The sequence below is a fragment of the Pipistrellus kuhlii genome, unplaced genomic scaffold, assembly GCF_014108245.1.
Source record: "Pipistrellus kuhlii isolate mPipKuh1 unplaced genomic scaffold, mPipKuh1.p scaffold_m20_p_14, whole genome shotgun sequence".
Lineage (NCBI taxonomy): Eukaryota > Metazoa > Chordata > Mammalia > Chiroptera > Vespertilionidae > Pipistrellus > Pipistrellus kuhlii.
In genome coordinates, this window is record NW_023425449.1 from 15,267,449 (window position 1) to 15,279,841 (window position 12,393).

General features: G+C 37.6%; 1 protein-coding gene across 7 annotated transcripts in view; it reads left to right on the top strand.

Moving 5' to 3' along the window:
- The window catches only part of PKHD1L1 (PKHD1 like 1), a 120,368-nt gene that overhangs the window by 71,100 nt on the left and 36,875 nt on the right, over positions 1 to 12,393 (top strand). For all 7 annotated transcript variants that reach the window (XM_036436794.2, XM_045581380.1, XM_036436793.1 and 4 more), the window contains 9 exons: positions 517 to 758; positions 2,947 to 3,083; positions 3,676 to 4,705; positions 5,927 to 6,118; positions 7,281 to 7,432; positions 8,438 to 8,597; positions 9,147 to 9,318; positions 10,068 to 10,156; positions 10,509 to 10,657. In XM_036436794.2, coding sequence (XP_036292687.1) covers positions 517 to 758; positions 2,947 to 3,083; positions 3,676 to 4,705; positions 5,927 to 6,118; positions 7,281 to 7,432; positions 8,438 to 8,597; positions 9,147 to 9,318; positions 10,068 to 10,156; positions 10,509 to 10,657 — 2,323 coding nt within the window. The remainder of the gene's footprint in view (positions 1 to 516; positions 759 to 2,946; positions 3,084 to 3,675; positions 4,706 to 5,926; positions 6,119 to 7,280; positions 7,433 to 8,437; positions 8,598 to 9,146; positions 9,319 to 10,067; positions 10,157 to 10,508; positions 10,658 to 12,393) is intronic.

Here is a 12,393-nt window from a genome sequence, read left to right on the forward strand (position 1 = left end):
TACCGAATACTGACTGGGGCGGGAGCCAAGAGGAGCTTTATTTTTGCTTCATTGTTCAAATTGTGGGTAATGGCAAAATTGGCTATCAGGGAACAAATAGTAATTTCTGATAAGAATCGGCTAAATTACACTAAGGTTGTGGCTCAGTTTAAAATTTAAGGTGGCATTTTTAGTTTGCCATTTCATTGGTAAATCCTATTTGAGAGTTTATAAAGCAACTAGTTAAGAATACTACTTCAAGTCAGTCTATTGACTCTTACTCCCACCAATACCATTTGTTAGGCTTGTGGCCATATTATTTTGCTTCTCTTGGCTTCAGTAAAATGTATTGCTGTAAATTTATTTAACTGCCCTAAGAAAATGAAATACCATCTTCAAATTTCTCTCCAGAATACTGAATGACAAAAATATTTTCCGATTCACAGATAAAGTGTACTAAATAGCATAAATCACACCAAAACAATGTTATGTTGATTTATATTAATTTTGAAAATTTTTCGTTAACATTTTTAACAGACACAGTCAAAGAGAGAATGAAGAAAGGACCATCGCATTTGTGTCTGCTGATGGCATAAACATAACGCTGACTCACCCGCTGAATTACACACACTTAGGAATCACGGTCCCCCTTCCTGATGGAACTCTGTTTGAAGCAAGGGCAGAAGTTGGAATTCTTACAAGAAATATTTTAATAAGAGGATCTGATAATGTGGAGTGGCATCACAAAATTCCAGCATGTCCTGATGGATTTGACACAGGTAATTGTAGTAAATTTTAAGTGTGACCATTTAAAATGTTTTCGGAGATTGCAAAAATAGTCCCAGGAGATAAAGTCACTTCCTATTGAGAACTGGACTGTTATGCTCTAGCTCATGATTTAAAATAAAAAAAGAGTTACTTCTCACTAATGTTGTGTATGTCCAATATGGGTCAACAGGGGGACCTCTGCTTATGGCAATTATTCCAGGCAAACGGAGGGGATTGGGAGAGAAAAAGCACAAGGAGAAGGTCAAGTCCACATGTGTCCACGCAGCAGTTGTTGTTCCAGGATGTTCATGGCTCAGCCTTGAGCTGAGTTTGGCAACAGGGTGAGCAAGTTAATAGCAGCTCTGAGAACTGAAGCACAAGATGTGCAGAGGCCACATACCCCGCTTCCTTAATAGCCTCCTGACTCGATTAAGTGACTCTCTTGGCAGTGCTTATTCCATTCTACTTTTTTCCCCTCAGTATCAGTTCATCTGTATCAAGTCTCAAATGTCCAGTAAACCTAGTTTCAATGTGTTTAAAATAAGAATACTTCCTGTTCTGCTTACTACAGTAATAAGAATTGAGATAATGCATATCTAGTGCTATACAGCTATAAACTTGTATTAATGATGTTAATCCCCAAATTTGGGGAGGAAGCTTCAGAAATAAGATAAAATACCTTTATCAGTATTCGTTCAACCATTCAAATATTGATTTAGTATCTTTGAAAAACACAATTGTAAGTGTTAGGGTTTGACCAATGATGCAGGCTGTGAAAAAATTCATAACTAAAAGCAGAGATGCAGAGAGGAAGTTTATTTTACTTTCCATGAAGGTAAAGGGCCAAGTATACAGGGCAGGGGACAAATCAATCAATACAGAGCAGGGAACAAAAAGCTACTTCCATTTTTAAAGAGTAAAACCGTCCAAGTGCCCACAGTAGATGAGTAGATAAGAAAAAGTGTGGTACATCTTCACCATGGAATACTATGCAGCAGTAAAAAAGAACGAGAAGAAGAAGGAGAAGGAGAAGAAGGATCTCTTACCCTTTGAGACAGCATGGAGGGACCTAGAGAGTATTATGTTAAGCGAAATACGCCAGTCAGAGAAAGATGAGTGTCACATGATCTCACTCATATGTGGAATGTAATGAACGAAGTAAACTGATAAACAAAATAAATCCAGAGACATAGGAGCTTGGAATAGACTGTTGAATCTCAGAATGCAGGGGTGGGTAGGTGGGTGGGAAGAGATCAACCAAAGAACTTGTATGCATGTATGCATAACTCATGGACAACAGTAAATTTTTTTTAATTAAAATTAAAAAAAGAGTAATGGCTGATGTAGCTAGATGACAAGGAAGGGAGGAGTATTTGGAGCTGAAGTTGAGCAGATACCAGGGAGTTGCCTTGAAAAATTATAGTTTGTTTGGTTTCCAGGAGACAGTCTTAGGGTGGTGTCTTATCAGTATTTTTCCCAGGTCTGTAAAATATGCTTAGAAAAAAAGTTATAAAGAGTTCAAAAGAGGTTTGTTTGAAGGGGAGGAGGAAAGGAAACTTTCTACTAACTAGAAACTCCTTGCTATGAATTATTCCTGAGTTCTGAAAACATCAGGGAGGAGGGGAAATGCAAAAAAATATAGCCTTGAGGGTAGCTTATCTTGTTTTGAGTTTGAATAGAGGGGCTCTATGATCAGAGGAGCTAACAATCTAAGGGTTTAATTACCAGGTGCTTCTCACAAATTGTGGGAAAGCCTTAGCAAAGGGGGGGGAAAGGGTCTTTTCCTGTCTTTACAGTATGTACTTTAAGGAATGCAAAAGTAAATGAGACAAGGTATATGGTACTTACATTTCTTACTATCTAGAGGTGGATATGATGTAAATGCAAATAATTATGTTCCAAAATGAGATTAAAATTATATGTGAATAAAAATAAATAATTAGGTATGAGGAACAAGTATTTTATTTATTTATTTATTTTTAATTCTCATCTGAGGATATTTCTTTCCATTGATTTTTTTATGAGAGAGACCAGGGCTGGGAATCGAGCCTGCAAACTGAGGTATGTGCCCTGCCTGCTCTCTTTGGTGCAGGAGCTGATGGTCTAACCACTGAGCAAATGGGCCAGAGTGAGAAAAAAATTCTTTATAGAATTTTAGGATTTTGACAAGCTTTTTTTTTTTTTTTTTTTTTTTTTTAGGTGAATTTGCTACACAGACATGTCTCCAAGGAAAGTTTGGAGAAGAAATAGGAAGTGATCAATTTGGAGGCTGCATTATGTTTCATACTCCTGTACCTAGTGCTAACATGGTAACTGGAAGAATAGAATACGTAGAGGTAAGAGGCATTGCTATTAAATCACAATGTTTGCCCGAGGTTATCCATACAACAAATGTGTACTAAGGTCACACTGTTTGCCAGATGCTAGTTATAATCAAGCAGAGGAAGCCTTGAACAAGATACTCAGCCTTTCTAAATTTCAATTTCTTTGACTGTAAAATGAAGTTAGTGATAAGTGGCTACTTCATAGGATTGTGATAAAGACAGTGCTCCTGCACATAAGACACGTCGTATAATATCAGGCACATGGTCAACATTCAAGAAGTAGGAAGTAGAAAAGAAGTCTTTTAAAAAGTCTTATTTTTGCTAAACACAAAAGTTTTATAATAGCCTGGGGTGAAAAGCAGAACAGTTGAAGACGGCTTTTGTTCATTCATTAATTCATCGGTATCCAGTATGAGCTGTTATATAATGAAGAAAACAAGGTGGGTTGGGGCTAAATATTTTCTAATGGCAAACATGAATAACATGGGAGATATGATAATAATTAATATAAACTTGGAAATTGTTTTTAAACAAGAAAGTATGAGCTAGGTATGCTCTGTGCTTATGTAGACCACTAACTACTCATGATTTCTGGGTTTGACAGGTGTTCCATGCTGGCCAGGCTTTTCGGTTGGGGAGATATCCAATACATTGGCACCTGCTGGGAGACTTGCAGTTTAAATCTTATGTCAGAGGCTGTGCAATTCACCAGACCTATAACAGAGCTGTCACTATCCATAACACTCATCACCTTCTGGTTGAGCGGAATATCATCTATGATATCAAAGGAGGAGCATTTTTTATAGAAGACGGTATTGAACATGGCAATATCCTGCAGTACAACTTGGCGGTATTTGTACAGCAAAGTACTAGTCTTCTGAATGATGATGTGACTCCAGCTGCATTTTGGGTAACCAACCCAAACAACACCATTCGGCACAATGCCGCTGCTGGGGGCACTCACTTTGGCTTCTGGTACCGAATGAATGACCACCCTGATGGGCCATCCTATGACCGAAACATCTGCCAAAAGAGAATTCCTCTTGGCGAATTCTTCAATAATTCTGTTCATTCTCAAGGTTGGTTTGGGATATGGATATTTGAAGAATATTTCCCCATGCAAACAGGATCTTGTACTTCCACAGTGCCAGTGCCTGCAATATTTGATTCCCTTACTACTTGGAATTGTCAAAAAGGAGCTGAATGGGTCAACGGAGGTGCCCTTCAGTTCCATAACTTCGTGATGGTAAATAATTATGAGGCTGGAATTGAGACCAAGAGGATCCTGGCTGCTTATATTGGAGGATGGGGTGAAACCAACGGAGCGGTGATTAAAAATGCCAAAATAGTTGGTCATCTTGATGAATTGGGAATGGGGTCTGCATTTTGTACGATGAGAGGCCTGGTTCTCCCATTTAGTGAAGGCTTGACTGTGTCTTCCGTACAATTCATGAACTTTGACCGTCGCAACTGTGTAGCTTTGGGGGTGACATCCATCACTGGTGTTTGTAATGAGAGATGTGGAGGTTGGAGTGCAAAGTTTGCTGACATCCAGTATTTTCACACACCAAACAAGGCTGGCTTTCGATGGGAACATGAAGTGGTACTGATTGATGTCGATGGCTCACTCACAGGTAATGTTGTAATTTGATAAACTGGAAAAAATGTTTGTGTTAACCCGGGGTTGAATTGTCAAAGCAGACTCAGCTGAATCACAGATTTTACCCAGAACCAAACTGACTTAAGGATATAGGGCATAGATGAGACATTCCATTCTGGAAGAGTCCCAAACTATCAGATGTAGCCTCTAAATATTATATTTTCTCCCTCTACATTTGCACCTTGGTTTTGAACTAGCAGAAAATTTTGGACAATATTCATGGAAACATTGGTTATAAAAGGAAGCCACATTTCCATTTTATAATGCTTCCACTTTGTACTGAGTTAATTACACAGATAAGGAACTCCTTATATGACTTCCCAAATTCTCCAGTCCCTCATGGCCCATAAATACGTAAGTTCCAGGTTTATTTATATAAGTAATGTAAGACAGACTGGACATATCCTGGTCAAAGTAAGTTACAGGCCTGATATTAATCTTTTTCTTTCCAGTTTAAATTATTAATTTGGAATGAGTTCAAGAAATATATTAACTAAGAACATTTTTTACAATTTCAAGTTCAGTGTATGTCACATTCTAAAAATTATTAGTTTCTAGAATTTAGTCTTTATAAAGTTTTAATACGAAAGCTATGTCTAAATAAGATAGCAAGGGTGTGTGTGAGAGAGAGAGATTCTGCCTAATACTTTAGAAGAAAGAGAAAATTGACAAGTAAAACTACAGATATTAATAATTTACTTTTAAAAGACTTTGAAAGATGGAAGGAGATTCATCTTAATATTTAAACAGACTGAGTTCTCAACTATATTTATTTGACTTCTGTCTCCTGTTCTAATGGTGGCTTTAAGACAGAGAACACTTGGATGTTTCTAATATAAAGCTCTGTGTAACCTTTATTAGTTTATTTAATTCAGCTTAGATTTTTTTTAATGTTAGTTAGCAGTCCATTGGTTAAGCATACAGGCTCTAAGGCAGACCGCTGGATTTGAATCTTGGCCAAGTTACTTATCCCACTCCCTGTCCCCTACTTTGGCTCTCATGGGTGCCTCAGATCCCACATTCATAATTAGCTACCTGAGTAGTGTCCACTGCAAAGCCTCTTTGTCCCATGTCAAAAAAAAAAAATTGATAAGACCTTTATACTATATTAGCAGTACAATGGATCACAGTACCTTTATGTTTTTCTGTTTTATAACATGAAGTAGGAAACATGCTGATTGTGTTCATTTCCTAGGTCACAAAGGACACACTGTCATTCCACACAGCCCATTGCTGGACCCTTCGCACTGCACTCAGGAAGCCGAGTGGAGCGTAGGGTTCCCTGGGTCTGTCTGTGATGCCTCAGTCAGCTTCCACCGCTTAGCTTTCAACAAGCCTTCTCCCGTATCTCTGCTTGAAAAGGATGTGGTTCTCTCAGACTCTTTTGGTAAGTGGAATAGAAAAGTTCAAACCACCCTGGCCTGTGTGGTTCAGTTGGTTAGGTATCATCCCATGCACAGGAAGCTTGCTGGTCCAATTCCCAGTCAGGACTCATGCTCAGGTTGTGTGCTCCATCCCCAGTAGGAGGCATGCAGGAGACAGCTGATAGATGTTTCACTCCTCCCTTCCTCTCTGAAAAAAAAATCAATGGAAGTAAAATGTTTTGAAAAGGTTAACTTAAACCACTAATTGAAAGATTTTTCTCAGTTTTCACCATCATCTTCTTCAGTTGTCTCTCGCTGTTTAGAACACTGGGAAAAGCATATTTGTATGTCAGAAGATACACAGGAAACAAATACACTCAAAATGGGCATGTGAAAAGTATCAAATAAATGCATGAACCAGTATGATCTTCTGCTGATGAAGGAACCTCAGGCCAGCCTTATGACGCAAAGCAGGAAAAGCTGATATAGCCCTTAGTAGGGGTGTCGAACTCAATCAGAGAAGGGGCCAAAATCTAAAATCCAGCCTAAATCGCGGGCCGAATGGTTTACTGAACAGTCATAAACTGTCATTGTGATGGAAACGCAGCGGAGTGCAGTGATGACAGCGTGGTGCGGGCCACATTGCAAGGCCTGGCGGGACGGATTTGGTCCTCGGGCCTTGTGTTTGACACATGTGCCTTAGAGCAAAGCAGTATATAAATAAATATGCCATTGTTCCTGCCACTGAAGGCAAATGCTTCTTATTATCTTTCCTGATTGAAATAAGATGGGCAGTATTTGCTTGGTGAGGAGCTTGAACACCAGATGGCAGAGACTGTTGATCTACTGATTTGTTTCAGGAAAGATGCTGTACTTGAAACACTGGATGTGCTTGACATCATTACCGTGACTAAATTGCATTAATTACTGTCCTTTATTAATGATCCATCTGGCATTTGCCCCAGCCAAACAAGCAAGTTAACTGGGAATATGGTAGGAAACCTAGGGTTTGCATCTCTCAGATCTTTCACTGTGGCGCCAATATCTGCATCTCCCCCTGAAGGATTTGGAATTGCTTATATTTAATTTTCTTGCTGAGAGGTCAAGATGCATTTATTCATAAAAGGAGGGATTTTTCTAGAGGTAGAGATTACTATTATTTGTTTGTTTTATGTTCCCCTACAGGCACAAGTATTATTCCTTTTCGGAAGAAACGACTGACTCACATGTCTGGATGGATGGCTCTGATTCCAAATGCAAAGCACATTAACTGGTACTTTAAAGGTGTAGATCACGTAACCAACATATCATACACATCAACATTCTATGGATTTAAGGTAAACAAAGAGCTATAACATCCATCTTCTAATAATTAAGATTGAAAGTTACTCAGACACAGGTACATTCTCATTCTTGCTCCGATTGTTTGGATCAGAATGCTCTTGTCTCACATGTTGGACAAACATGTGAGACAAGAGCATTAAAGTCCTGTACCCTCTCCATGACCCACCCTAAATCTAAGACAAGTAAAAAAAAAAAAAAAAGATTCTTATTTAAGAATCAGAAGTAAGCAATCTTCTTGCCATATTTCCCAGGTGCTGTACTTGTGCCCTGTTACTATTACCACGAAAATAACTAACACTTATTGAGTGCTTATGATGTTTCAGATACTGGTTAAGGGTTTTACTAATAATACAATTATGAAATATATCAAACACAGAAAATTCTAAAAAATAATCAATAAACGTCCTGTTGTGCCCATCACCCACCTCTATCTGAATTGAATTTACCCTGAATTTTTTACGTTTAACTTTTAAAAGAAATAAACATTTTAGATAAAGTGGAAGTTCCCTGTATGGCTTATGGCTTACCCTGGTCTCCCTCCTTACTCTCCACCTCTAATGGTAACCGTTATCCTGAACTGGGTATCTTCATCTTCTTCATTCATAGTCTTATACTACATATGTGCAGCCAAACCCTAGCATTGTTACATTGTTTTAAATATTTACAAACATTATAGAAGTAATATGTGTTTCTAAATACATATATATATGTATATATATACATATATATATGTATATATGTATATATATATATATATGGTGTTGAGATTTATATAAGTGAGTGTATCTATCTATCTATCGAGAGAGAGAGGAAGAGAGAGACTTTTATTACTTTAGTGATAGCGTTACCATTATAAACAAAATATAAATACAAGATGAAAAAGAAACTAAAACCAAAACTTGCCCTAATATATGGGTTAATTATGTCATCTTAATTAATGTATATTAGTCAGGGAATTAACATACAAAACAAGTCACTTTTTTTGCAAATTTTTCTAGGAAGAAGACTATGTCATCATCTCTCATAACTTCACTCAAAATCCTGATATGTTTAATGTTATTGATATGAGGAATGGCTCCTCAAATCCCTTGAGCTGGAATACCAGCAAGAATGGAGACTGGCACCTTGAAGCAAACACTAGTACCCTGTATTACTTGGGTATGTATTTATTAGCCAGAAGTGGTTATTTTATCTAATGTTTTGTCTAAAAGAGGAGAAAAATTGCTTAATGAGCAAATGTGTTACACAGTTATATAGCAGGTTTCAAAAAATGTTTGTTGAATGAAAGGACTAGAGGTAAAATTTGTTCTGGGAAAGCCTTGAATTGAGTGAAAATTTTCCATTTTATGTTTGGAGATGACACAAACATTTTTAATTTAAATGTGGCACCAAAATTTATTTCCCAAAATTAGAGGTAATGACTACAATGGAAATTGTCAATCATATATTTTGTTTTCATTTTTATTATTTAATTATTTAAAAACTATTTTAAAATAATTTTTAAGTTGTAAAACATTCATTTTTTCCCAAGATATATGGACTAGGTGCTTCTCAATAAAACACGATTTTATCAGAATTTTTCCATATATATTCCATTCATTTGAATCAAGTTACCATCTAAAGAATATTTTCAAATAGCTGTGATTTTGCTTACATTTGAGTACTTTGGTCATCATGTTAATTTAAACTGCTTTCCTTCGCTTTTAGTGTCAGGAAGAAATGACCTTCCTCAAAGCCAGCCCATGTCTGGGAACCTTGATCCTGATGTGAAAGATGTTATTATTAACTTCCAAGCTTACTGCTGCATTCTCCAGGATTGCTTTCCTGTGCATCCACCATCAAGAAACCCAATTCCCAGGAAGCGACCAGCCACATATAAGTACATAGGCCTTCTGTTTGTTACTACCTTCAGTTACACTTGACACAAACCTTTTCATATGTCACTCCTGGGTCCCCCCCTGCACAGTGCCTCGTGGGTCACAAAGCACTCCCACACTCATTACTTCACTTGAGCCTTACAATGACCCTGATTGGGAAATGGAAAAAATCTTACAGAAATTATGTGGTAATATCAGGCTGGCATAATGTTAGATCTGAATTCCTAGACCAATTCCCTTATTATATAGTGAAGTCCAATGGCCTTAAGTGAATTACCTGAGATCATAGAACTCTTTGGTGACACATCCTGAGCAGCAAAATTAGTGTATCACAATAAGGAGTTAGTGGGTGAAAAAGTGGTTCTGATTGTGATGGAAAGGAAGTTTTCTTCAATGAAAAAAAAAAAAACTAAATAGGTAGTTATGTGTATTGAGTATGTTACTAATTTCACATATTAGCTGGTCTACTAAGTGAACTAATTAATTCTAAACTATTTAATTCTAGCATCTTCAAATCATCTAGTATATTGCTACACCCTCAGGAGATGGTCATTAGATGCAGAGATATAATGGACTATTTTTTTAAATTTCTTTATTGATTAAGATATCACATATTTGTCCTCAACCCCCCATTCCAATCCCCCTCCCCAACTCGTGCTCCCAACCCCCTATTGTCCTCCACCACTGGGTAGGCTCATATGTATGCACATAAGTCCTTTGGTTGACTGGACTATTTTTCTTTTGTTTTCAGCTTATGGTCAAACGATTCTTTCTGGCAATCATCTCGGGAAAATAATTATACCATACCTCACCCAGGAGCAAATGTGATTATCCCTGAAGGTAAATACAGAAGGAAGTAAAATACTTGCGTTTATGCGACTTTGGGATAGATGCCACACAATAGTTACCATTCCTCCTGTATATAAAGCACACCTCAGGAAATAGCAAATGTGGAGATGGATTCTGGTTTCTTGTCCTGGATAACAGATGCCTTCTGGGTTTCATGTGAACTTAAACCTGAGTATTAAGAATATAGATTTTTTCAGGGGAGACAAGAATCAGTCATTGTGCGGGGAAAGGGTTGGACACTTCAAAACCAAGACTCACTGAGAAGGTTGCCAATGGTTTATCTATCGGCTATTACCTTCGGGTTATATTTCTTATATTAAAGTCTTTTTTTTTATATTGATAGGAACATGGGTTGTAGCAGACACGGATATTCCACCACTGGAAAGGCTCATTATTTGGGGGGTTCTGGAACTGGAAGATAAACATAATGTGGAAGCTGCAGAGTCTTTTTACAGAAAAGTCGTTCTGAATGCTACTTATATATCACTGCAGGTAAGAGTGAAGGTCTTATAACTTATTAACCAAATTCTAAAATGTTGGAGGTTTACTGAAAAAGTATAAGAAAGCATAAGGAGTTGATAAAATAAAAGATAAACAGCTGGCTCTTGCCCTTGAAGTCTAGCACATTCCTGCTCTTGTTTATATTGTGGACTAAGCATTCCTTACGGAGTGATTATCATGCTACTTTTAGTGTAAGGCTTGCTCATTTCCAGTCCTACAAAGGATAGTTGTGTTATTATAAGGTACAGTTAAACTCACAGCTTGATCCAGCCAACAGAGAATGCCCAGGCGTCCTCTGCAAAATTAAAAGATTTTAAGCCTTGCCAAGACCGGTTTGGCTCAATGGATAGAGCGTTGGCTTGGGGACTGAAGGGTCCCGGGTTCGATTCCGGTCAAGGGCATGTACCTTGGTTGCAGGCATATCTCCAGTAGGGGGTGTGCAAGAGGCAGCTGATCGATGATTCTCTCTCATTGATGTTTCTAACTCTCTATCCCTCTCTCTTCCTCTCTGTAAAAAAATCAATAAAATATATTTTTAAAAATGTTTTAAGCCTTTTCAAAGAATTTATATGCATGAATGCATAACCTATCGACACAGACAAAAGGGCAGTGAAGGACTGAGGGGGTGAGGTGCAAGGTAGAGCAGGTTAATGGGGAAAATAGGGAAATCTGTAATACTTTCAACAATAAAGATACAGTTTGTAAAAATAAAGAAAACAAACAGTATTTCCTAAAATGATTGAATGTAAGTGGAATTATGAAAGCAGAATCAGATTAATAAAAATATTTCAGTAGTTTAGAACAATCACTTCATTCTCAGAAACCTCAGATAGTCTTGATCATGTAACCATTTAACCCAGGGGTGGGAATGTCTGGCCCCAGCCCATATAAGGCCCATGAATTATTTGATCTGGTCCTGCCAAGGCATTAGGGAAGAGTTAATTAAATATTTGACCAAATATAATAGGCTACTTTTTAAGTTAATAATTTTATATGGCCCACAAAAGATGTTATAAATATCCAGGTGGCCCTTGGCAGAAAAAAGGTTCCCCACCCCTGGAATCAGTCTAATTGTTCTGTCAGTCTTATCATCATTATTATTATATATTTTTATTGATTTCAGAGAAGAAGGGAGAGGGAGAGAGAGATAGAAACATCAATGATGAGAAAGTATCATTGATCAGCTGCCTCCTGCATGCACCACTCTTGGGATCAAGCGCACAACCTGAGCGTGTGTCCTGACCAGGAATCAAACTGTGGCCTCCTGGATCATTGGCCTATGCTCAACCACTGAGCCACACCAGCCAGGCAGTCTTTTTTATTATTATTCTTCATTTAAAACAATGGCCTAATCAAAAAGCTATTAACACCATCTATAATAATAAAAGCATAATATGCTAAATAGACTGGACAGCCAAACCACCTTCTGGATAAAGCAAGGGCTGTGAGGTCTGAGGCAACTGCCAGCAAGGGCTGAGCCCCTTGCATGAATTTCATGTACCAGGCCTCTAGTTAAAAAAATAGAAGTGTATAGTAGCTTGTTTTTGGTAAAACTAAGCTTTTAATATTTTAAAGGTGTGATATTTTAGTTACATGTGTGAGCTTTGAGGCAAATTAAAGCTACGATTGAATCCTTGCCTCACTGTTTAATAGTTGGGTAACCTTGGGAAAGGTATTCGACTAGTTTTAGTGTCAGTTTTCTTACCTATAAAATGTGAATAATACCA